General features: G+C 44.2%; 2 protein-coding genes across 3 annotated transcripts in view; both read left to right on the top strand.

Moving 5' to 3' along the window:
• The window catches only part of LOC309377673 (uncharacterized protein), a 63,048-nt gene that overhangs the window by 10,090 nt on the left and 27,110 nt on the right, over positions 1-25,848 (top strand). The window contains exon 6 of the mRNA XM_081925286.1: positions 21,001-21,099. Within this exon, the coding sequence (XP_081781412.1) occupies positions 21,001-21,099 (99 nt within the window). The remainder of the gene's footprint in view (positions 1-21,000; positions 21,100-25,848) is intronic.
• The window catches only part of LOC309377677 (C-type lectin domain family 4 member G-like), a 69,740-nt gene continuing 60,025 nt past the window's right edge, over positions 16,134-25,848 (top strand). The window contains exon 1 of one of the 2 annotated variants that reach the window (XM_081925296.1): positions 16,134-16,189. The gene's annotated coding sequence lies outside the window, so the exon portion shown is untranslated. Of the gene's footprint in view, positions 16,190-17,010; positions 17,139-25,848 lie in introns of those variants that run through there. The other variant, XM_081925299.1, reaches the window with a different exon arrangement.

The following is a 25,848-nucleotide window of genomic DNA, read 5'->3' as shown; positions in this document are numbered from 1 at the left end:
TTCATTAGTTTTACACTAATTCCAAAAATAAAAAGAAAACTTTCCTTTTATAGACTTTTTTTCTAATTTTTATCCAACGTCCCTTCTTTCTGGTCTCGGGTTATGTCAGTCCTTACTGTCCATTCCATCCAGCCCATCAACCTGGTGATCTTATGTCCGAGGCCCTTAAGTCTCTTCTATGCCCCTTCTGCAGATTTTCTTCTTCTTGTTTATGCTTACACTTTTCCTTATCTTTTGTTGGTTTCTTTCTTAATTTCTTCCCTTTCTCCTTGAGGAGTAGGTCTCTGGGGATTCCAACCGATAGTTATCTCCGTCTTCCTTCATCAGACTAGCCCATTCCCCACAGTCCCACTCCCCGCCATCATCATTGTAATCCAGAAAGTAGCTATCCAAAAAATAGTTATCAGCATGTTTCCAAGTCCCACCAAAGTTAAGAGCCTCCTTAACTCCAGGCTCTCCCAGGCCCACTCCAAATTCAATCTTCCAAAACAGCGGCTTATGCTCCTGCAGGGCTTCAGATCTCTCCATTTGTGTTGCTTGGGGTGCGATCACAGCCTCCTCCATCTTCATCTGCCCTTGCACTTGCCCAGTCGAACCAGTTTCCTGAGTTGGTCGCTGTATAATTTCTATGTCCGTATTTCCTGTTAATCCATATTCACTGACTACAGCAGTCATCAAATCCATCTTGCCATCTCATTTTTGACCACATCCAGCTTACCAAGGTTCATGGTTATTACATTGCAGGTTCTTATGCAATATTTTTCTTTACAGCATTGGACTTTCCCTTCGCTTGCAGGCATATCCACAATGGAGTGACCTTTTGGCTTTGGCCCAGCCACTTCATCAGCTCTGAATCTCCTTATTTGTCCTCTGCTATTCCTCAGTAGCATGTTTGACACCTTCTGACCTGAGGGGCTCATCTTCCAGCGTCATAACTTTTATATGCCTATTGTCTTTTTCCATGGGGTTTTCTTGGCAGGGATACTAGAGTGGCTTGCCAGTTCCTGCTCCAGGTGGATCGTGTTTGGTCAAAACACTCCACTATGACCTGTCCATCAGGGTGGCCCTGCATGGCATAGCTCATAGCTTCTCTGAGTTATTCAAGCCCCTTCGCCACGGCAAGGCAGTGATCCATGAAGGGGACAAAGCATAATAGAAAACTGCAAAGTAATCTTTGTATATTTGGCTTTACTGTGTGACTCAGTGGGGAATTGGTTTGTGACCCTGTGATTCCCTGCAGAAAATGAGAACATAGGAGGAGAACATTAGAGATACTTCATGAGCCACTTTTAATATGAGAATAGGATAGTGGATTGCATGGGTCTTAAAATGTTTTAAAATATTTGAAAATGGTTTCTTAATATTTGCAGATTGTTATTTCAGATACTCTTTTGCCTTAAACTATTTCAAATCTTTTAGACTTCGGAATACTCGCTGTAGCTCAAAACGTATCAGAGGAATTGCTGTATCTTGCCAACAAAAATGATGAACTGCAAAAAGAAATTGGTAAGCTACCCTACGATGCTGAAGAATTGTAGTGCAGTGGGAACCTGCCCTGAGTCTGCCCCAGCTGAAAGCCCCTCCTCTAGTTGAAAACTCTTAGAGCCAGAGCAGAGTGCTGCGCTCCTTTGCATGGGGCCACCCTAGAGAAACATCAGAGATATTTAGTTCAGCTCTCCTGAACCTTTGAATTGACTTAGCCTCTATGGTTAGGAAAGAAAAGACTTTTCCATTCTTTGCTGTAACAGAGACAATCAAAACAGGTAAGGTAAAAGACCTGTCCTTTATTATTTTCACCCATGAGAGCCCTGCCTCTGCAGAGACAATCAAAAGAGGACAACTGAAAGAGAGAGATTCATGAGCAGCACTTTGAAGACAACTTCCACCAACTTGGTCAGTGGGGGCAGTGGGGTGATTCGTGCAACAGCAAAATCTCTCTCCTGTTTCACAAACCCATTATCAGACAGAAACCCTCAAGCCCACTCACATAGTGAATTTACCCCTTGGCCACTGAACACATAATAGGTAAAGTGATTATAAAATTGTCTATAAAGCTTTAGATGCGAGAGCAAAGAATGGGAATGAATGCATTGTCAGGGAGAGGCAAACGGGGACAGAGCTAAGGGGACAGACCAGCACTTATAGAGAGCCGAAAGAGATCATTAGTAGTCGTCGTCTGACAGCGAAGAGGAGGCAAAGAGTGGGGTGGATGAGCCCACAACTAGTCATTCTGTAAACAGAGGAAATCAGAGGTGTGGTTTCCGCAGACTTGCATGTTGGGCAAGAAAAAGTAAAAAGAAACCAGACGCAACATCTTTGCCAACAGGGTCGGACATGCTGTGAAGCACTGGAGATGTTTCTTTGAACTTTGTAAATAAATCAAAGAGATTGTAACTGGCAGCAAGCCTGGAGTTTTTATCTATGCCGGCTTGGCAGCACACACCTCTTACAGCATGCCGCGTCCCCAATTTGCTACTTGAAAGCTGGTGGAATAAGGAATAAGCAGACTTGCGTGTTGGGCAAGAAAAAGTAAAAAGAAACCAGACACGGCATCTTTGCCGACAGGGTCGGACATGCTCTGAGATTGTAACTGGCAGCGAGCCTGGAGTTTTTATCTATGCCGGCTTGGCAGCACACACCTCTTACACGCATATTACGTCAATTGTACATAAAAAGCAAGCTAAAGATGTTCAGCACCAAAGCGCACATTTTGTGAGAGTCGTATAATGCCACTTCCCTCTTTCTTTGGAAATATGATTGCTTTTAAAGACATTGTTCCAAAACCAGGTCTAAATCCTGATTGACAAGGATCTAGAAAATCAGTTTTCTCCAAGAGCACCTAGATGTGGTCCATAACCACCCACTCATGAACCTTTCCCAGGAAGGGGAGATTAGCAACCGGCAGGCAGTTACTTAGATTTTCTGAGCACAGGGAAGATTTCTTGAGGAGTGGTTTTACCACTCCTGCCTTCAAGCAGGTTGGGACCAGCCCCTCTTATAAAGAGGCATTAATAACCTTTCTAGTCCAGCCAGCTGTCCCCTCCCTACTAGTTTGTATCAGCCACAAGGGGCAGGGTCCAGTGTGCAAGTGGTTGTCCTGACCGATCCAAGGACCTTGTCCACATTGTTGAAGCTTGTCTCATCAGCCCTGTTCAGGGAAGTTTTAAATGGTTGGTGTTGAATTGTGTTTTAATTTTTTGGAAGTAGCCCAGAGTGGTTGGGGGAAACCCACTCAGATGGGCAGCATGTTGTTGGTGTTGTTGTTGTTGTTGTTGTTATATGGTTGTTCCAGAGATCAGCCAAAGCTCAGCAGGAGCACCTGTCAGATCAGCTGGAAAATCCCCCAGAGCCATTTGGAAGCCCACTGGATTTGGAAGCCCACTGGATCCATCCTGTCAGCTCAGGCAGGGAGACTGCTTGGCAGCAAACCAGGTGGTAAACCAGCAGAATCCCTCATCTGTCCCAGTTGCCCAATGCCAGGAACACACACTCTAGATCCCCCCCCCCGCAACTCAACAGAGTGCCTGGAAAGAGAAAGAGAATTTTGATAAACCACAACTACTCCCCCTTCCCAACCTTCAAGTCTGCCCTAATGCTGCCCTAAGTATCCAGGTAGAAACAAGTAGGTGAGGTTCTTGACTGCACTCCCTGTTCCAGCTATGCCCACCCAAGTATTTACTGCAGCATCAACATGGGTTGAAGAGTTAATGTTGTTCTTGTTTTAAGATTTCTGAGCTTCCTAGATGAATATATGTTATCATGTGGCGAGAGAAATGAACTTAACAAAAACAACTGAAATCTGCACAGACATATAAGGTGGTTCCCATTAAATTCCCTATCTTGTTTTCTTTTTCTCTTCCTCCTCCATATCTGGCTTGACTCAAAGACCTCCTTATTGGAAACTTGAATGACGGTTGGATTATATATCAAAGGACTTTCTATTTCTTTTCTTATGACCAAGATTCATGGGCGAATTCCCAAAAAAAGTGTGAGAATGAAGGCGCCAAGCTCCTTTCTATGGAAACATATCAAGAACAGGTGAGCATCAAAGCTAAGTATAGGAAATGTAGGTGATCTTCTTGAGCCAAAGGGCTCCTATCATCACTATCCATTTAGGAAGGTTACATGTGTCTGTATGCAGCCAAGACAGCAATTCCATCAGTCAAGCCAAGGGGTGGGAGGGGCAGGGAGAGCTGCTACCATCTGGGACTCAGTAAGGTTTCTTGGAGCTGCTGGCAGTCAGGATAGAGATCTTCAAGGAGGAGGAGGAGTAGATACTTCAGAGGCATCTATCACTTGGATTCTCTGTAAATTCTTCCTCTGTTCTTTGCAATGTATTCAGTTGTGGGTGGGGGGAGGCTACCCTCACCAAGCTAACCTTCTGGCAGGAGAGTATCATGGAGATGACTCTAGAGGAGCTTGCAAGGTATATCCTTTTCCCAGCCCTTTAGCCCTGGCACAGGGGCTACTGGGGTGCTGCAGGGCACAGACATGGGTGAGATCTCATCATCCTGCCATCAAGCATACCACAACCAGACTGATTCCGGTGTCTCTGGAACCAACCATCAAACATGGATGCAGAAATTGGAGTATTTGACACACAGGTCACTGTCCTGCTAGGTGGTTCCAAGACCAACTCTGTGTCATGACTGAAACACATATGTAGCCAGTCTCGGTGAGGGCATGTGAAGTTCCCCTTCACTACAATATTTCCTCTTTGGGATTCTTCCTTGATTCCGTCACCATCATCTTCGTCATTCATCATCATCATCAACATCATCACCATCAGCATCATAATTTTGATCAGGGGGAGAATACCACATCCACTGTACGAAAATATTATTGGTGATGGGAATACAATGTATAGTTTCGATCACTGCTTTTAAAATGTGTTTGCTTTATGCCTCTTGAATTTCTGTAAAGTGCTATAGTCTCCCAGAGAAAGGGACATTGTCTTAAAAGATTGTATTTGTTCTTTCTCAACACCCCTACCCTAGTATTTTATAAACAGGCAAGTACAAAAGCGTCAGAAGTTTTTTTGGTTTGGAGTCTTTAAAGACAAGGCAACAAAGAAATGGAGATGGCTGGCAGGAATAGATGCTTTAGTCACGTAAGTTTCTGCAGAAACATTTGTTAATGGCATGCATTCCAAAAAGTTGCAGATTCTGTTTACATAATTCATTCTTTCCCTTTCCAAATATATTTTGCCATGCAATTTTCTCTACTACCAAAGACCTACATATGTACTTCTCCACATCATTGTCCAGGGGAGCGGCTGCTGCTTCTCACTAGGTTGGAGAGGCAGGAAGGCTACTCTTCCTGCTTCTCTAACCTGATGAATGTGGTGATTTGGAAGAGGATGAAGGCATGCTTTTAAATGGTTTGTGCTCCTGAGTTCAGCTTCAAAAGGACTTGTGGGAACCTAATGCCGAGCAACACTGTCAGCTGGCAGTTTAAGACAGTTCATGGTTCCCTTTAAGTATCTAACAGCTCTTTTCAGCTTGTGTTGATGGATGTACAAGGTCAGAGTAAGATCTCACTCATCCACAGCTTGGTAGTAGAACAGAGAACTGGACTGGCATTTATTACCAAGGCTGCATTAACAGAGGGCTGCTTTCAATTTTGCAAGGTCTCCTGGAACAAAATCCAATGACATTCATCTTCATTGATGCACCAAATACCAACCACGAATCCTTTTTGGCAAAGGTATTGAGTAAACTTTACAAACAGCCAGTGGGGTGTATAATACTAGCTGGGAAATTAAACCTTGTATGCCAGCGGTTCCCAGTTAGCTCAGTACTGCAGACCCCTTGTTTTTCAAATGGGCCACCCTACCTTTGAACATGTTAATATATCTGTGGCAGTTTTTGTTATGTGAATGACACCATGGACCCCCTGGGTGGGTGGTCCGTGGACCACCAATTGGGAGCCACTACTGTATGTGATCTTAGACTTGATCAAAGGACAGATCTCACCCGAACATCTCATGGGAGTAAAAAACAACAACCACCTACTACACCATTACTAGTAATATCAATTTAATAGATTCACAGAGAGCTAAAAATGAGGGAGTTATAGAATACATTTATCACAGAATTTTAGTGCTGTGTAGTGGGGCTTGATTCAGTACACAATGGACACTGGAAAATGCAAGTGACAATAAGAGTGAGGCTTGGGTGATACCTTTGTCAACTATGGATAATTGACCATAGAACCATCATGTTAGATCTAGATAAGATATATATGTGAGAGATATCATATCATTTCAATCAACCCTATACTGGCTTTGTGGTTATAGATTATATTTTGTATTTCATTTGAGGACATAGCTATTTTTGTTTCTGTATAGTGTCATTGCTCTCCTCATGCATGGGGTGGGTGATGGATGTGAGATGAGGTGGATGAAGGCGGATGCCAATCTAACAAGGTTTTAATATCCTCAGAACAATCACTACTGTGCTAACTCTGCTACTTGAGAGTAGGGATCTCTCTGTTATTCTAAAGCAGCAATGCGGCAGCAAGGAAAGGCTATAGCAGCCAAGTCTGCTGCTTGTGGCTGGAAAGCCAAACAGGAAGTTTGTGACTGTTGCCATGGGAACAAAGGGGCAGTCCATTCTGTACTGAGCACCGGATGTTAGCTCAGTGGGTTTGTCATATGACCTGTACAGGATGTACATGGGTGGAGGTGGAGTTTATTCTAACTGTTGAAGAGAGCAGACATCTTTACTGTATGACTGCTAAAGACACAAATAAAGACATGTAGATACGTTTCTGTATGTGTCTGATTCCCCTCCCTGGGGATATGCAGGGAGGAGGAGAAGGAGGAGGAGCAGTTGGTGTGTTTTCCTGAACAGATAGGCACATACCTCAAGACGGGCCAGAATTCCAACACTCTCAACACCCACAACAGTCCAGAGCAGATCTGAGGAGGATGTGGGTGCATATGGAAAGCAGAGAGGGCCAGTTCTGTTGCAGAAATGGAAACCCTGGCAATAGCAGGAGTACTGCATTGGATACTTCCCAAACTAAATTGACTGACAGTTCTTGTGTGTACCACAGGGCTTCCAAAGATGACACCTTCACTTTTTTGTAGTTTCCTATGAGAAATCACTTCATGTTAAAAAGAAAAGAGACAGTCTTGACCCACAGTTGTTGTTGTTTTCCTTACATGGTTAGAATTCTAAAATCTAGGGAGTATAATCCATCCCAATTGTGGGTGGATGTTAAGAGAGAAAGAGCTGGACATCTTTTTTAATGGTAGAAGGCACAGAGAGCGCATGAGGAAGTAGACATCCAATCTTGATTGATCAGTGCTGCTCTTTTCTTTTCAGGTACTGGAAATCAGGTGAGCCTAAACGCCCACACCATAACCACTGTGCCGCAATAGGCCTTGATTGCGGTTTGGATTGCTGGATGGCATTAAAATGTGAGGAACGCATAGGGTACATATGTAAGAAGGTGCCTGATGATGCTTGGCTCTAAAAAGATGAACGAAACTGGATCTCATGATCACTACACAAAAACAAAATCAAGAGATCACCCCACCCCACTGTTTTAATGCACAATCCACACTCTGCCATCTAGATTATGGGACTCTTTGGCATCAGCCCTCAAAAACACCTTGAAAAGACCTTATTCTGCAAGCTCAGATGTAGATGGCTACAAAAATAAATAATGGAAGTGTCCAGTCATAGCCTGTTTTCTGTTTAATGTATTTATTTGCAATGCATACCAATATTTGTTTCCTTACTCTGTGTGTTTGATGCCCCATTGCCCCTTCTGATCTCGATCGCCACTACCTTACAAGGCACATAAGGACAACTATGCACGCTAGGCAATGAGAATGGGAGCCACCCAGTGCCTGATGTCCCCTTCTAGCACACTTGCGTGGCGAGTTCTCGCCCCCCGCAGTGGAAATAAAGACACATGACACAATTATTAAGGTTCATGGTCTAAATAAGGCCACAACTTTATTGGTTACAGGTGATGAATGGTATTGGCTTAGGCATTGGTCCTATCTGACTATATCCGGCTTCAGCCCATCCGCTTGAAGTCCGGGAAGGGTTAACCACCAGTAGAGGGAGTCCTGCTGATGCACATCAACTGGGAACTCCCCCAGGGTCACCGCTTGGGGGTGTGCCTTCGGCCCTCACCTCCATAGTCTTCGGACAGGGCCACGCCCCCCGGAATCCTTTATTGGACTACCCTTCAATATGTGGGGCAGGTGATGGCACTTCCTCCCCTCTTCCATCTACAAAACAATACCCATACCAATGCCTAACTGCCACTCGAGCAGAAGCTCGCGGCCAATACCCTCAGACCTGTAACCAATCCCTAATCCCAGAAGTTATATCAGCCAACCAAACATCATTTCCCGCTTCGGAAAGATGGACGCCATCCTCTTGGTAGAGGGCCACTTGGGGTGGTCAATAACCCGACTGTTGGGATCAAACCTCTATCGGGAGAAGCTGGCAACTCTCCCAGGCACCCGGCTTGATCTCCGGTGACCTCCCTGGCTGAATTCCCCAGCAAACACAGGCTAGGTCTCTATAGGCGACCCTCCCCAGCATGGGAAGAGCATACCCACTCTTTCCTGCCCCCCGGCAGGGACAAGAGATAGTCAGAAACGTCTATTTACATGGTTTTATTTCTGACTTTTCAGCATTACAGAAAACATGTCTGTGTGGGAGTCATAAAGACAAGGCAGAGGCTTGTAAAAACTGCAGGGGCCCCCTGACATTCCTCTGGGCAATGATTACCTTATACGGAGAGGGGAGTGTCAAGCCTTGACCGGATGAGGTAACAGGAGACTTTGGGGAACGGCCATGCGGCTGGGCAGAACAAAGGAGAATAAATTGGAGAAGGGCAGACAGAGGGGATGCTCTCTCATATTATGGAAATGTTACTGGCTTTTTGCGTCTTTATTTTATACTAAACAAGTGGCACTTGTTTTGGCTGGCTCCAACAAGTGGTGCCCTCTCTGAGGCTCAATTAAAAGAAGAGGAAAACTTAAAAGAAAGCAGTGTGAGACAGACTTCAAAGAGAACCGTGAGAAGCAACTTAAAGGAAACAGTCTGAGGCAGACTAAGAGGATTTTAAAAGACACTGTGAGAGGATTTTCAATCCAAGCAGTGGATATCATCGGCTCACCACGTCCGGCAAGGATTTCAAAGTGCTTTTACATCTTTAAAAAAAGATCCGGTGAGTCGATCCCTTTTATATTGATTTTAGAAATATGGGCAGTTCCCTGTCATTTCCGCAACAAAATTTTTAAAGAGATTTAAAATTTCTCCTCTCCTCCAACAAATTGGAAGTTCCTGATGGTGATTTGATACAGCTCATTCTGGCCATCGATGAACATTGTCCCTGGTTCCCTTTGAATGGAAAATGGGAAATAAAACATTGGGATATGATCGGGACTCATTTTCATGGACATCCCAGCATAGGAATTCGAATTTTAAATGCTTGGTGTAAAATTTGATATGCTATGGGTTCTTTATCACCAAAAAATATCTCCATGGCTGTATTGCCAACACAACCTTCAGCTTCTTTAATTCAGCCTGCTGTCTGCCATGTGTTCCAGCACTTGCTTTGCCAGCACCCCCAGACCCCAAGCCTCCAGACTAAAGTTCCTCACCAGAGGACCCAATCCTGCAAAAATACAGTGGTCTGGCTGGAAATGACTCTGCTCTTTCAGCAGCAGAACCAGCTACCCCTTTTCAACGTGCAGTCCTTGCCTGTTCCTTATCTCAGGATACCATGGCATTCCCTGTTATTGTGCCCCCTGCTGGTGCTCCAGCAGGAACTCAAGCCCAGCACCAACCTTTTGACTTTAAAATCTTGAAAGAGCTCCAATTGTCAGTTAGGACAAATGGACTTCAAGCACCATTCACACAGGCTCTTTTAGAAGCTACATTAGCCCAGCTGTTGGTGCCAGATGACATCAAGCTTTTGGCACGTACAGTTTTACCCCCATCAGCAGGTATACTGTTTGCTCACGAATGGGAAACTGCCTGCCGTGGTTATGCTCCAGTGTTGTTACAACAAATAAGAGGGAATAATCCGAGTCTTACCCTCGCAGATGTGATGGATGCTATGATGGGGTGTGGGCCCTTTGATCAGGCTTCAGGGCAAGCCACACTGCTGCAGATCTTATTGAGGGATACTGCTCTTGCTGCTCAACAAGCAATGAGAAAAATCCCGGAACCCACCAGTATCCAGTCTAGGTGGGGTTCAATCAGACAAGAACCTAGAGAATCATATTCTTCCTTTATGGATAGGCTGATTACAGCAGTGAGTAGACAAATTGAAAATCCTGAAGCCAAACAAATAATTATCAAACAATTGGCCTTTGAAAATACAAATGAGGATTGTAAGGTTGCGTTAAGACCGATAATACACAATCCTACCACAGACACAGCAGCTATGCTTCGCATTTGTCAGTCTGTTGATACAGCCACCCACAAGGCCCATTTGCTGGTGGCAGCGCAAAATAAAAACCAGCCTGTGGCCACCGATACAACGTTTCCAGCGTGGCAAACCAAGATCACCGATACCTCAGTGTGGGGAGAAAAATGGCCTCCACCAAAAGTAAAATCCGCAGCAATGGCACCATCTCGTTTTTGAACAGCTTATTTCTGAACAATTGACTTTCGGCCACATTGAACCGTCTTCATCCCACTGGCTCCAGCAGACAGGAACAGTTTGCTTTTACATTGCCAGTATATAACAATTCGCAGCCCACCCAGCGATATCAGTGGGTTGTTCTGCCACAAGGCATGCAGAACTCCCCTACACTTTGTCAGCATTTTATGGATGAAGCATCAAAACCTTTCCGCATGCGCCACCTAGAGGTGCTGAACACCAGCTGCATCTGGCAGTGTTTGCTACAGCCAAAAACAGTGTTTGCTACCCTCAAACATCGGCAAACAAGAGAGTAAGACTTCCTGTACAATCACAAGAGGAAGGTCTCATATTACACTCTGAGCAAATTCCGGTGAACTGCCCTGTGAACTGACTGGACCGCTCTTTCCCACAGTCAGCCAAATCACATGGTGTAAACAAGCTGGATGTCTGCAGCTGCGATGAGCTCATATTATGAAACCGACCCCCCCCCAGTGCTGCCACTCTATGTGCCACCGAATGTTCCAAAATCTTTCTAGCTTTGTTTATTGCAATAGGGCACCGACAGTCCCTCCATGCATGCCTCTCCAGCAGTGATGACCAAATTAGGGTTAAATTTGGAAATGAGGCAATCAAATCATAGAAGTCGTTGTAAATGTTCCACATCAAGTCCACGCCTTTTCAATAGGCCAAATCATTTTATCCCAGCTGAATGACCAGGGCATCTGGCGGACCTTCCAAAGTGGCTCTGGCTTTCACAGCACACATAAATTCCGCCCAGCGCATCCCCCTCCGTGAGATCCAGGGAACTTTTACTTTTGGGGCTAGATCCAGCCTGCTCTCCAGGCCACAGTTGATGGCACGGTTTCTAGCCCAGTGGACAATGCTATGGCCTATAATCCAAATGCATGCCTGAAAGGAGAAGAATGCAACAAACCCCAAGTCTGGTATGATGTGATCAGTCATAAGGTCTTACGAATATACCCCTTAAATGCTTCGGTCTTCCATTGTCCCAAGTCCTTTATCTGCGGCCTGGGATTCCCCCAATTGTGCAGGGCTCCAGCCCTGTGCATGTGGTGGGGCCGTCAGGCCCACAATCCCACCTCCTCTGCAGGGTGGAAGTGGCTTAATCACAAATACAATTTTGGGTTTATCACTGGGAAATTCCAGTGCCCTTACTCTCATATAGAGCTAACATTGGGCAACAAACACAGTGAACTGTTTTGATTTCATCAGAACTTGGCAGGGGCATGACTGGGGTCCACACCAGTGTGGGCACAGCACTGGCAGCATGTGCTGCTCCTTTCATGGCATTCATGGTAGCAGGGGTGCCAACTTGAATAAAATATTGGGGGTGGAGCAGGTAAGCTCCCCCCTGCATAATCAATCACAAGACAGTGCGCACACATCATTTGAATGGCAATGGCGGCCCCCTAAAATATTTTATTGGGGCCTCTACCTCTTGAAGTTGGCTCCAATGCACAGTGGCCGTCAACTGAGTTAAGTAACCAATTAGACTCTGCTGTCCTGAATCATACCTTTACAAGGTGTGAATAATAGCTTGGTCTGTGTTGAGGACTAGCACCCCAGGAGTCTAGCCGGGGACCTCTCCTGCCACATCTTGTATGATTGATGGCTGGACGTGGTTGTGGTTGCTTCAATCTGTCCTGTATACCCAGCCAAGGAAAACTGATATTTTAATTCTTTATTGTCGGGGAATGAACTGAACAGGAAGACTCGGAAGTGTCCACTCAGTCTGTTTGGCTCCTCTCAGAAAAGGAGGGAGAGTGGGAAGGTTTGCCCCCCTTATCTCCAGCAGTTTCAAGAGGAGAAGAAGACAGAGCTGAATTATAGCTGAAGGTAGTGGTGGAGGAGGGGGGAGTGAGAGAGCAGACTGCAGAGATCTCCCTGGAAAGTTTGGAGATCCTCCTTCTCCAAGGGCTCATCACTCACTCTGCATTCAGGAACAGAGAATGCAGAGGAGTGTGATTACCGGGATTTTCTGTAGGTACTCAGGATGTTGTTGGGGATGGAAGAGGTGATCTTCAGAGTAGGCAACATCTCCTTTGCGTGGAGACCTGGATTCTTTGTCTTGCAACCAAATGAGTGAATAAAACAAACAAACAAACAAACAAACAAACAAACTTGTTTGTTCTTCTTGTCTTTGATGCTACCAGGAGAGGAGAGATTTCTCCACTCCTGACATTTATTGACAAAAAGATATCATCTTGGTGGTATGTATGATACTTGTTTCTTATGCCTCTTAGGTGAGGGGAGAGACTTCATCAGGCAAGGCATCTTTCCACCTGCCTTGCCCCACCCTCTGGCCCTGGGTCTCCTCATAAGGAAGCTGTGCCTGGAGGAAGAACTGTGAGGGGAGAGACTCCATCAGGCAAGGCCTCCTTCCACCTGCCTTGCTCCACCCTCCAGTCTCTGCTTCTCATTTTGTATTTTATTATGTTGTGCACTGTGGTTTGCTGTTGTTCTATTGATTGGAGTTTAGAAATTACTTATTGTAACTGTTGAGTGGATTTCTGTTTAATTTTGAAATGCTGATATTTAATATTATTCTATATTATTTTAATGAATGTTGAATGTTAATTTATTTGCATATTGTATATTGTATTATGCATATTGTCTTATTTATATGATGTTAGCCGCTCTGAGCCTGGCTTTGGCTGGGGAGAGCGGGAAACAAATAAATTTTATTATTATTATTATTATTATTATTATTATTATTATTATTATTATTATGCCATGGATCCTTGTTCCTAACTCTCAAAGAGGAGGTCGTGGAGGTGTTTCATGAAGGAAGATCTGAAGCTGGCTTTCAGAACTTCTGTTGGGATTCCATCCTGTCATGTTTCTTTACCACTTGCTTGATAGTTAGACTCATAGAATCATAGGATTGCAGAGTTGGAAGGGACTCAGAGGGTCATCTAGTCCAACCCTCTGCAATGCAGGAATCTCAAACTGAAGCCTCCATGACAGATTGCCATCTAACCTCTGCTTTAAAAGCTCCATTAAAGGAGTCCACAACCTCCTGAGGGAGACTGTTCCACTGTCAAACTGCTCTTAGTGTCAGAATGTTATTTCATGTAACTTGAAGCCATGGGTTTGTGTCCTTCCCTCTCGAAGTGATCTCACCTTCCATGTGACAACCCTGGAGGTTTTTGAAGATGGCGATCTTATCTCCTCTTTCCCATACTAAATATTCCCAATTCCCTCAACCAGTCCTCATAAGGCATGATTTCCAGCCCCTTGATCCTCTTGGTTGCCCTCCTCTGCGCGCCTTCTAGCTTGTCAACATCCTTCTTAAATTGTGGTGCCCAAAATGGGACACAACACTCCAGGTGTGGTCTGACCTAGACAAAGTAGAGTGGTACTATTACTGCCCTTGAATGGGGCACTAGACTTCTGTTGATGCAGCCTAGAAGAGCATTAGTACCCTGTCCCCCTGCTGCATCACACTCTTGACTCATGTTAAGCTTGTGGTCTCCTTAGACCCCTAGATCCTAGTAGCCATTTTATTTGTTTTCTTATTATTAAATTTCTATAACACGCTTCACTCAAAGCTCACAGTGTGATAGCTTGCATTTTTGAGGTACAGAAAGCCTTAATCTAAGTGTAGAGATCATTTCTTACCTATTGATTCAAGTAGAAGGTTCTGGTGCAACCTGGAACATTTTGCTGACAAGTAAGTTTCCATTCTGCTGAGAGCAGGTGCTGTTTTGGGTTAAGCTGGTTTAAGCAAGAATGAACTGGTCCTGTAATCTTTCTCCCAAGGTCATGGTGCCTTTTAATAACAGGCCAGAGGGAGCCTGGTTTAATTCTCTCTTTTTCTTTCTTGGTTCTCCATCTGCTTTGTTTCTGTGTGTTTTTTCTCATTTGAGTGGTGATTTGTATATGGTATATTTAACATGATTCAGCATACAGATAGGTAGCCGTGTTGGTCTGCCATAGTCAAAACAAAAAAAAATTCCTTCCAGTAGCACCTTAAAGACCAACTAAGTTAGTTCTTGGTATGAGCTTTTGTGTGCATGCACACTTCTTCAGATACACATGATTCAGCATACAATGGACACTGGAGAATGCAAGGCCTGTTTCAGGGGATGTCAAGTACACTGGCTGGCAAGGGAGTTTCCCTCTCCCTCCGGTAGTTTCCAATAAGAAGTAACAAGCCTTCTGTTGTTCCTGGACCCTTTCAGTCATCCGAGTTCTAGGGGAGGGAGGGACTTCCCCACCACTCTCGACTGAAGAATCTCCTAAAGCCTCCCTCCCTCCTGGTTGCCTAGCTACTATTTCAAAAATATCCAGCTCTTCCCACAATTGAGCAGCCTCTGAATCTACTGATCTCTCAGCTTCTGGTGTTAAAAACTTCCTGATACAGGGCTGCCTTCAGATGTCTTCTAAAAGTTGTGTAGTTCTTAATCTCCTTGACATCTGATGGAAGGGTGTTCCACAAGAAGGCCCTCTGCCTGGTTCACTGCAACCTCACTTATCACAGTGAGGGAGCCAGAAGAAGACCCCTGGAGCTGGACCTTGAGGCTGGACTATGGGGGTGGAGATGCTCCTCCAGGTATACAGGGCTGAGGCCATTTAGAGGATTAAAGGTCAGCACCAACATGTTGAATTGTGCTCAGAAATATACTGGGAACCACTGGAGATAGGACCAGTGTTATATGATTCTTGTATCTTTATACAAAAGGGCAGGTTATGAATGACAGAAATCATTTTTGAACAATATTTTTATTGGTAGTGACATATAAAAATACAAAAACATAATGAACAATAAGAGAAACAAGGGTACATAGTTATGTGGGGTTTCTAGCATATGAAGCTTATCAGAGTCCAATTCAGAGTTTGTGCAGATCTATCTTTCTTTCCAAGTACAGTTCTTGATGAGTTGCCATTGGTTGAAGGTCAGTTGCATGCAGGGCTTTTTTGTACCTGGAACTCACTTCACCTTAGTTCTGACACCTCTCAGGTGGACACCATTGTGAGAGAGCAAGGGAAGTGTTCATGGTAGGTTCCAGTACCCTTTCAGTGTGGAAAAATAGCACTGGTGGCATGTATGTTTTGATGATGATACATTCAATAAATATAGACCAAACATATTGAAATTTCACTGCTTCTGTGCCTTGTCTTTGTGCTTTAACTTTGCAAATGAAGATTTACACTAACGTACTTTGCCATATTTCCTGGTATAAGTGTTGAGATAGAAAGCTTTCCAATATTACCAGCAGAGTTTATGAGGAGTAAGGATTCTTCTGGGGGATATGCTTTGAAGGTAAAGTATGTAGCCGGCCTAAATAAAAAAAATAAAACTAATAACTTTTAAAAAAATAAGTAGTATAATAAATCTGAAATAAACATTTCCCTGGATTTATGCTTTATGTGGAATACTGATTGGATATGATCAGCAGCCAATCAGGAAATGGTATAGCCTAAATGGGAGGAGTTCTGGAATGCCTGACATCACAAGGGAGGTGGTTCTTAGCCAGTGGAAGGATGAAAAACCCTTAGGAAGAAATTAGGGAAAATATTGTTCCATGACAACACCAAGGTATCCAAACAGAAAGAGGTCTGATGGGTGGAACACTTTCCTTACAAGCTTTGATTTTTGCAGGACCGAAAGGTCACCAAGAGGGGAAATGATAGGGAGCGTTTATAAACTACAGGTGGTCTTTCTCTTTTAAATACTAGACCTCAGGATCATCCAATGAAACTGGGTGGTGGAACATTCGAGGGCTGTGTACAGGTGCTGTATTACCAGTTGTATTACTGTATTACTGGCTATTTGGCCAATAGCAACCACCAGGCAAGCAAGAGGCCCTTTGCATTCCACTGGACGGAGACTCTTAGGTAGAGACAAACTTTTATTAATTGGTCAACATTAGCAAAGAAATTGATCAGCAACATAGAATAGAGTCTAACAGAAAACCAACAGCAACTGGAATAAGCTGTAAAGCCAATAATGTAATCTATAAGCAGGCAGCCCTGTTTAGGGAAGTTTATAATGACTGATGTTTTAATGTATTTTTAATCTTTTGTTGGAAGCCGCCAGAGTGGCTGGGGAAACCCAGCCAGATGGGAGGGGTATAAATAAATAAAATAATAATAATAATAATAATAATAATAATAATAATAATAATAATAATAATAAAGAAGCACAAGATCTTAGGCCACAATAATCATAATACAGATAGAGTAGGTTTAGTTCTTCATGTGTCCCCAACTAAAGGAGATCTGGAAGGCTTATCTGGGACCCTTCAGACTGGCAGGTGGTCCTCTCTTCACATTCTGGAATGGAGCATAGAACAATGTATCAAGATCTCCCTGTCTCCTTCAGCTGCTCACTCTTATATAGACCATAGAGTAGGTCTCATGCCAAGCTGGCAACAGATGTAATTCGTGATGTAATTCCGTTCCCATCCTTTGATCTGGCCTGGGAGTCAACACACATGGGCATGAGAGCCTTTATTTGCATTCTTTATCTCTGTGGTTCAGTCACTGTAAGGTTACTTTCCTTGTTCCCAGTCAGCTGCTTCCTCCTTCCTTCCCCCATGCAGTCAGGTGTTTGATAGCTGGCCAAGCCATGAAGTTCCTTTCGCTTCTTCTCCAACAGCCATGTTCCTTATATTATATATCCAGCTAAATTGCAAAACAGGAGCACCACATTCTGTTTTATTCCCTGGCAATACAGGTGCCCTGCTCTGATTCATGGGCCCAGTTTGTCAATCCAGATCATGATCCAGAAAACACAAGTCTTTGGAAAACCAATTTGCTAGCTCAGATGGCTTCAAAACAGAATTAGACAACAGCCTTCTTTCTTTCTTTCTTTCTTTCTTTCTTTCTTTCTTTCTTTCTTTCTTTCTTTCTTTCTTTCTTCCAGCTGCAGCATCAGATGTCAGGCTGGGTCTTTGCAAAAAGAAAATGAAGTGGCACACCTGGAGAGCCTGTGTAACAGCTTCCCTCTGTTTCTTTTCCAGGTCCATCTCATTTTCTCCAAAGTCTTGCTAGACTCAATTGGATTTACATGCATCCAAACTGAGACCAGATCTAGGACTCCATCTTTTCTCATGATCAGGAGGTAGTTATATAATTAAATGTATATACCTTTCCATCATGGGTTAGGCACATGTGGCTCTCCAGATGTTACTGGTCTACAACTCCCGCCATCCCCAACCATTGACCATGATGCCTGTGAAGGAGGAAGTTGGCACCCAGGAACATCTGAAGACCTCATAGATCCCACACGATCTATGAAATGGTGAACATCTGGCAATGTATTATGGGGAAGCCACTGAAAGTGGCTGGTATCTTGATGAAAACAGCTCTAGTTGCTGCTGTAAAAGGGACAAACACAACATTGAAAGGCATGTGGACCTTTAGGCATGGTAATTTGGCACAGTAAGTAATCCTGACATAAGCAGATAGCCTATAAATAAACACCAATAAATGTTGCAAAGCAAGATATTTCTTTTTAGCACACACCAGTAACTGAAATTTCAGCTGCAATATTAGGGGGGGGGGGAATACGCCATCTGATCTGATCAGCTGATCTAGTGTACACATCAACCCATTTCTTCCCCAAAGAAGATTGCCCCAAATTTGATTTACACTGTGAAATAAATATAGAGTGAACATTTGGATCAAACCCATAACTGTTGTTTGCAAATGCTTTCTGAAGTCCTAGAAGGTAGATGTCCAGGAGCTTAGAGGAAATAGAATGCAAAATGAGAATGGGCTATATTACCTAAAACATTTTTTAAAATTCCTTGGAATTGACTTGAAGTTGTTGTGCATATCAACTTTGTACCAAGGAAATCCTTGACCTTTGTAGATCTGCATCTACTTTAAAATTTATGTTCCTGTAATAGAAAGATTAAGTGGTTCTTTATAAAAGTCAATCCTTTATTAGGCATAGCAAACCACACATTATCAAACAAACACCATATACAAATTGTGCAAAATACAAATTCAGCATAACAAGGTTTGTCCCAGTCAGATTTTTAACTCCAGAGAAAATCAATTTGCATAAATAATACAATATAACACTACCACATCACCGATCAATTAAGAACCACTAAATCTCTTTATAATGGCCCAGTCTTTCTAACATGGAGAACACTCAAAAATTCAGCCACTATTAAAGTAATTTGATCATTCCTGTCCGAGAGCAGATCCTTAACCTTTGGTGGCATAGAATTGAGCCTGTTAAGTTGTAAGTCCTCTAATAATTGTCTTCTGGCATAAATGCCAAATCAGAAGAAAAGAAAATATGCTCCAAAGTATCAGATTCCTGTTTGCTACATTTGCAGAGATGCTCTGCTTCTGGGAGAGCTAAATATCTTCCAAGAGAGATGAAATGCAGGACAGCAAAAGCAAATATTGTGAGCTTTGATGCTTGACAAGAGACATACTCTGGGTCTTGAAGGTTAAACACCCACCATCCAACCAATGTCTTATCCTCCATGTCATAATAGCTTGTTGTTTCACAGAGAAAACTAAGAGGATGGGGAAGCCAATGCCTGCAAAGAGTGCAGCATCCAGAAGACATGTAATGTCCAGAAGACAGCTAGCGCTCAGAAAGCGTAAAGCAGCAGCAAAAGAAACGCGTGGTCTGTATACAGCACAGTCATATGGAATGAGGTTTCTGATAAAGTAGAGGAATGCATGGGAAAGGGAAGTTGATGGAGAGACAGGCAGGGAGTGGAGCCAGTCATGTTGTGCTAGGGAGGAGTGCAGAGAAAAGCACACACAACTCTTTGGGTGCCAGAGATCCACTAATCCCCACAGAAACCCCAGGATTCAGCACACTTTTTGCTGCTGACTGTGGTGGTCCTTTACTGTGTGCAGCAAGGAATGTCTCCACCATTAGGCAGAATGAGGCAGTCGCCTCAGGTAGCAGGTGTTGGGGTGGTAGAGATGGGTAGACCACACAAGCTGCACTGCACCTCCTCAGTTAGTCTGCTGCCCCATCAGCAGCATTGAAATATCAGCCAAGGGCCTGGCTAGTCTAGCTTCTGTATGTGGAATTATGAGCATGGAGGGGGCATCTTGTCATTTGTCTGGGGTGCAGAAAGTAACATCAAAGGCTCCTGTCTTCTGATCCAGACATTTGTAAAAGAAAGTTTCCTCAAGCAGCAAGAAATCTCACCTTGCTTCCTCCACCTGCTTATCCTCCCAAGTGCCCACCCCCTGAACAATTGACTGGTTGATGGCTGCCACAGAATATGGAAACCCTTTTTCCTGGGCTGGGAATGGTATGTTGGCTATCGATGGTTAAAGCAGAATTGTCTTTCTTCAAGCATCTGGTTTTCAGGACTTGGTTGCCTTCTTCCAATCTCCAACGGGCGAAAGATTTGTCATACTTGAGATTTGCATCCTTACTGCCATGACACTGCTGATTTTCCTTCTATGTAAGTACATAATTAGCATACTTTACAACTAATGTCACGGGCTTTCCTTCAATGCTAATAGCATTTCAAAAAAGCGATGGCAGGATCCACCTTCCATTTACCCTCTTCAACTCTCTTTGAATTCAGGGAGTGAGTTACAGCTGTCACCCAGTGAGAGCAATGACACTGTTTTGTTCTCCCTGAATAAGTGAGTTCCAGCACTTGGAACAGAAGCACAGGATAGCACAAGTCCCTGGAACACCCTGGACAATTCCCTATGCCAGTTGCCATTCTCTGCTCCTTTCCCAACTAATCCTCATTTGCTGAGGGAGAGCCCCCATTCCTGATCCTCTCCACCCTGCCCTCTGCTAGGGCTCCAGTCCCCTGAAGGAAAGTGCTTGGGGAAAACAGGCTGCAGAGGATAAGGCCATGGCCAAAGTGGGTGGGTCCAGAGCCTACCTAAATATCGAGATAGATGCAGGGCCTTTTTCAGCTGAAATTCATCAGTTCCAGGCCCCCTCAGATGGGTGCCGTTGCCAATCTAAGGGAACAAGGGAGGCCTTCATGCTGAGTTCCAGTGCCTCTTTTTCTAGAAAAATAGCACTGGATAGATGAACAAATGGCCTATATTCATAGCTAATTCATATTTAAAGGGCACTCAAAGTAAGCAAAGCTCAGGGGGAGGAAACCAAATGATCCAAGAATTTGCATACTGCAGGGCATTTGGCAGCCTGGCAAATGCAAGTCCACAGGACAAAGAGGACAGGGGTATCTGGACACCCCAAAATCTAAAGCTCTCAAAGGAAGGCCAAACCATCTGATAACAGAGGCAACAGGCTAAATGGAAAAAGTCAGCAATTTAAAATTCAATATTAAAAGCAGTTTGAAACCAAGTATCCCCCTCCCCCAGGTCATCAGACCAGGGTGCTAGAAAACAATTTCCTCATTTCCTTTCTACCTACCTCCTCCTTAGATCAGAAGGAAGTGAAAAACAGAGAGGAGTTTCAAATGGCAATGACCATGATTCGAAACTTTGTTGTTGGGATTGATTCAAACTATACGGACAAGGATGGTAAGCATTTTACATACAAATCCTCACTTTTGCTAGAACGTGTTTAATTTAAACGGACTTCAATTCCTGTAGTTCCCTTTGGGATTCATATTGTGTGAGCAAAACATTCAGTGAAACTCATCACCCCATAGAGTTTATCACTTTTTCACTGCTCAGCATAAAGAAAAGCACATGGTTGTGATTCTCACATCTCCCCACTAGAAATGCTGTCCTTCCCCATCACACTGTAATTCACAATGTTTGTGCTAGTGCTAGATTTTAGCACTAATGCAAAGGAACTTTGCCCCCAGTTCTCCCTGTTGGAATTCTCGCCCGTCTTGAGGTATGTGCCTATCTGTTCAGGCACCGGCTGAATTCCTTAGACCTCCCTCCGGCGACTCCCGGCAGGAAACAACATACGCGAGGTCCGTTCCGGCGATTTTCCTCAGGCTGTGAGGAAAACACACCAACTGCTCCTCTCTCCCCTTTGGTGTCCCCAGGGAGGGAAAAGAAGCAGACAGAAATCTATTTACATCTTTTATTCCTGTCTTTTAGTTCAGTACAGAGAAAACATGTCTGCACTCATCAGCATTTAGAATAAACTCCTACTCCACCCAATGTACATCCTGTACAGGTCATATGACAAACCCACTGAGCTAACATCCGGTGCTCAGTACAGAATGGACTGCCCCTTTGTTCCCATGGCAACAGTCACAAACTTCCTGTTTGGCTTTCCAGCCACAAGCAGCAGTCTTGGCTGCTATAGCCTTTGCTTGCTGCCGCATTGCTGCTTTAGAATAACATACTCCCCCTAAAGTATCAATGTGTGCTGCGAGCAAAGCGTCATCCAGAGAAGAAAACAAACAGTTGTTATACTTATAACATCCCCCTGTTGTTTCAGTTCCACCCTTGGAACTACCCGCCACTGGTTTTACCAATGTACCTCTCTGGTTGTGTGACTTCCAAGGAATGAGTGCTTCTGCATTACCTTGGTTAGAAACTCTCTGTTGTGCCTTTTTCTCTGACTCAGACACAGCTTCAATCTGACCTTGGTCGTTTACAACAGCAACAGCTAAGTTAGCAAACTCTTGTGAATACCTCTTGGGTGGTACACCCTTCGTTGCTCTCTCAGACCTACGTAAGAGGTGCTGCTCTTCTTTGATTTCTGGTTCAGCCTTTGAACTCTCTGGAGAACCAGTACTAAGCTTAATCAGTGGTTCATCCTCCTCTTCTGAGGGTCTAGTCATTATGTGAGATTTCCTCTCAATGACTGTGACAACTGAGCTGTCTGAGCTATCGCTGTCATCATCAGTACTACTGAACTCAATAAAATCAAACTCATCATCATCATCATCAGAATCATCATCACCTGTGGGAAATGTTTGAACAATCACTCTCTCCTTTTCAGGAGCACTCTCTAGAAATTTTGTGAGAATCACCTTTCCAGATTCAGACAAAATTATCCTGTAGAGACCCTTTTCATAACCCACAAAAATGCCTCTGGCATTCTTTACTCCACCTGGAGCTTCTGTTCTCACATGAGACCCAAAAACCTTGAAATGGGCAACAGAAGGTTTTCTGTGGAACAGTTTCTCAAAAGGAGAACTTCCCAACTCTTTTGAAAACTTTCTCAACCACGTGTAACAGAATGACATTAGCGATTCAGCCCAGTACTCATGTGGCAGATGTGAACTTAGCAATTGCGCATGCATTCCCTTTTGCAATTCTTTGTTCACCCTACTACAAACACATTTGTTCCAAGCTTCTTCGGAACTAGCAGTTTTGTGTCTAATCCCTTTCTTCTTCAGGAACCTCTGGAACTCCTGTAAAAGAAAAATTGGCTTCTCATCTGTGCAAAGACAATCTATGTCAGCATCATGCATATTTTTAACCTTGTCACAAAACTCTTTAAACCTTTCTAAGGCTTCTTTCGGTCTCTCCAAAAGATAAAGCCAGACAAAACCTGTAAAAGAATCAACACATATTAGGTAATACTTTGCATTGCCTCTAGATGGTGCTAAAGGACCAATCACATCAGCATACAACCGCTGAAATGCCTTGTTGACCCTCGAGGTCACCTGCTTGGCGTTTTTCTTGGCTACACCTGTAAAAGAGATCATGTTAGAATCACAAGAATTACATTCCATGTAATCACTTTGATCAAAAGTCAACAAATACAGTCCATCTTTCTCTTTGGCAGAAAGATACAACTCTCCATCTTTGTAGATCTCGCAGTTCTGATCATCATAGGACAGTTTTAGTCCCTTCTTGGCAATCTGCGAAACACTGAGCAGATTATACTTCAACTCTGGAACCAAATAAACATTGTTTATAGTCAAGTTCAGACTTTTAAGATACACAGTCCCAATTCCGGTCGCTTCCAGCTTTTGACCGTTGGCTAGTTGCACAGCGAAGCTTTGCTTCTCAAACGTAGAAAATAGTCCTCTGTGTCGACACATATGCTGCGTGCATCCGGTGTCTAGGATAAAGAAGTTTCCCACCTCTGGTGTGGCTTTTAGCGACATCAAGCCTTTGCAGTCTTTGCCTTTGGCTTGGTGTGACCTTTGTCTGACGCCTCAGACTTTGTGGAGCTTGCCTTAGCTCCTCTGTTCTTACGTGGCTTCTTGCAGTACCGCTGAAGATGCCCAGTTTGTTCACAATTGTAGCATCGGACAAGGTTCAAAGCTACAGCGTTTTCTCCAGTAGCTTCAGCAGTGGGGGCGTTAGAACTCCGTTCTTGTCTCCCCCTGTCCTTCACTTCCAGGGCGGCAAGTCTGTCATGTTCACAAAGAACCACGGCAAAGACCCTCTCCGACGTGAGATCCGCTGCTGGGAGAGACCCCAGCTGACTGGCAACCGTTTTGTAAGTCCAATTCAGACTGTTGATCACCATGAAGCAAAACACTTCCTCCTGCAGACGGAAATTGCGTTCCACCATCTGTTGACGCAGAAATTTCATTTCCGTCAGGTGCGCTTGAACATCTCCATCAGGTGCAAGCCTCAGGTTGGTCAGCTTCTCAAAATACAGCAACGCTGAAGAACCTGCATCTCTCTGATGTGTCCTTCTCAGCGTGTTCCAAACATCTCTCGCGTGGTCTAAATCTTGTATGTGGATCAACTGCGAATCTGACACGCACAGAATTATAGCAGTTCTGGCCTTCACATCCTGTGACTCCCAAGCACGCGTTGGTGCTGCTGGGATGGGGTTCTCAATCACCCCAAACAGTCTCTGATTCTGCAGCAAGGCCTTCATCTTAATAGACCAGGATGCATAATTGTCACTGGTCAGGAGGTCTGGAGTAGGCAGGCCTCCCCCCTTCTTGGCATCCATTTTGAGTCCTTGCATTGACTCTCAAACACAAGCCTCTAAAATCCAATAGCTGGCTTGTTTACACTCTGTGCCACCTGGCAGCTCTAACACTGGCTGCTTCGGAAAGTCCCTTTCCAACAGTTTGTTTGCTTGGGCCTAAGTCATAACAAAACCTTGTTTTTGCCTCTCCGAGGCAAAAAGCCTGACTTATCCAGCCCTCTCGTGAAACTGGCCTTCGTTGCTAAGCAACAGCATTCCTTTTCCCTGAACAGGAAACCACAGGAATGTTTGGAATGCAGAGCTCTTGTCTCTCGGAGCTGCTTCTCCCAAAACGTTGCTCCCTCGAAGCAGAGAATGAATCAATCTGCATTCACACTTCTAAGCCCGAAAATCTCATACCTGGGCTCCGTAGCTTTGGCTGTCAGCTTCTTCTGGTCAGCTTCTGGCTGCAGAGAATCAGCCTTCTCACCTCAGGCTTCCATGGAGGCCACTTCTTGATGCAGAGGTCGATGAAAACAGCAACCGGCGTCTGCTACCACTGTTGGAATTCTAGCCCTTCTTGAGGTATGTGCCTATCTGTTCAGGCACCGGCTGAATTCCTTAGACCTCCCTCCGGCGACTCCCGGCAGGAAACAACATACGCGAGGTCCGTTCCGGCGATTTTCCTCAGGCTGTGAGGAAAACACACCAACTGCTCCTCTCTCCCCTTTGGTGTCCCCAGGGAGGGGAAAGAAGCAGACAGAAATCTATTTACATCTTTTATTCCTGTCTTTTAGTTCAGTACAGAGAAAACATGTCTGCACTCATCAGCATTTAGAATAAACTCCTACTCCACCCAATGTACATCCTGTACAGGTCATATGACAAACCCACTGAGCTAACATCCGGTGCTCAGTACAGAATGGACTGCCCCTTTGTTCCCATGGCAACAGTCACAAACTTCCTGTTTGGCTTTCCAGCCACAAGCAGCAGTCTTGGCTGCTATAGCCTTTGCTTGCTGCCGCATTGTTGCTTTAGAATAACACTCCCTGCATGCCATCACCAAAGCTGCTCCCCAGGGTGGGGAGAAACTTCAGAACAGAATGGAGGGAAAGGGGCTGGAGATTGCATTGCACAAGGAGAAATTCCTGAGCTTACAGAACACCCTCTTTAGAACTATGTGGAATGCAACCCAATATTCATCAGGAAAAGAGTTTGGGTGTCTGTATTTTCTTAGATTTCAGAAAGCATAATAGAAAACTGTAAAGTAATCTTTGCAAATTTGGCTTTACTGTGTGACTCAGTGGGGAATTGTTTTGTGACCCTGTGATTCCCAGCAGAAAAGGAGGACAAAGGAGGGGAACATTAGAGATACTTCATGAGAATAGGATAGTGGGTTGCATGGATCTTTGGTCTGATCCAGCTGCAGGATTCTTCTGAGGCTTTTCATTGGTGATCTCAGCCACAGAGAATCAAGTCTG

The sequence above is a fragment of the Podarcis melisellensis genome (genome assembly GCF_964234715.1).
Source record: "Podarcis melisellensis genome assembly, chromosome: 9".
NCBI classification, from domain to species: domain Eukaryota; kingdom Metazoa; phylum Chordata; class Lepidosauria; order Squamata; family Lacertidae; genus Podarcis; species Podarcis melisellensis.
Note: the sequence above shows the minus strand (reverse complement) of the source record. Positions and strands in the feature narration are given on the sequence as shown.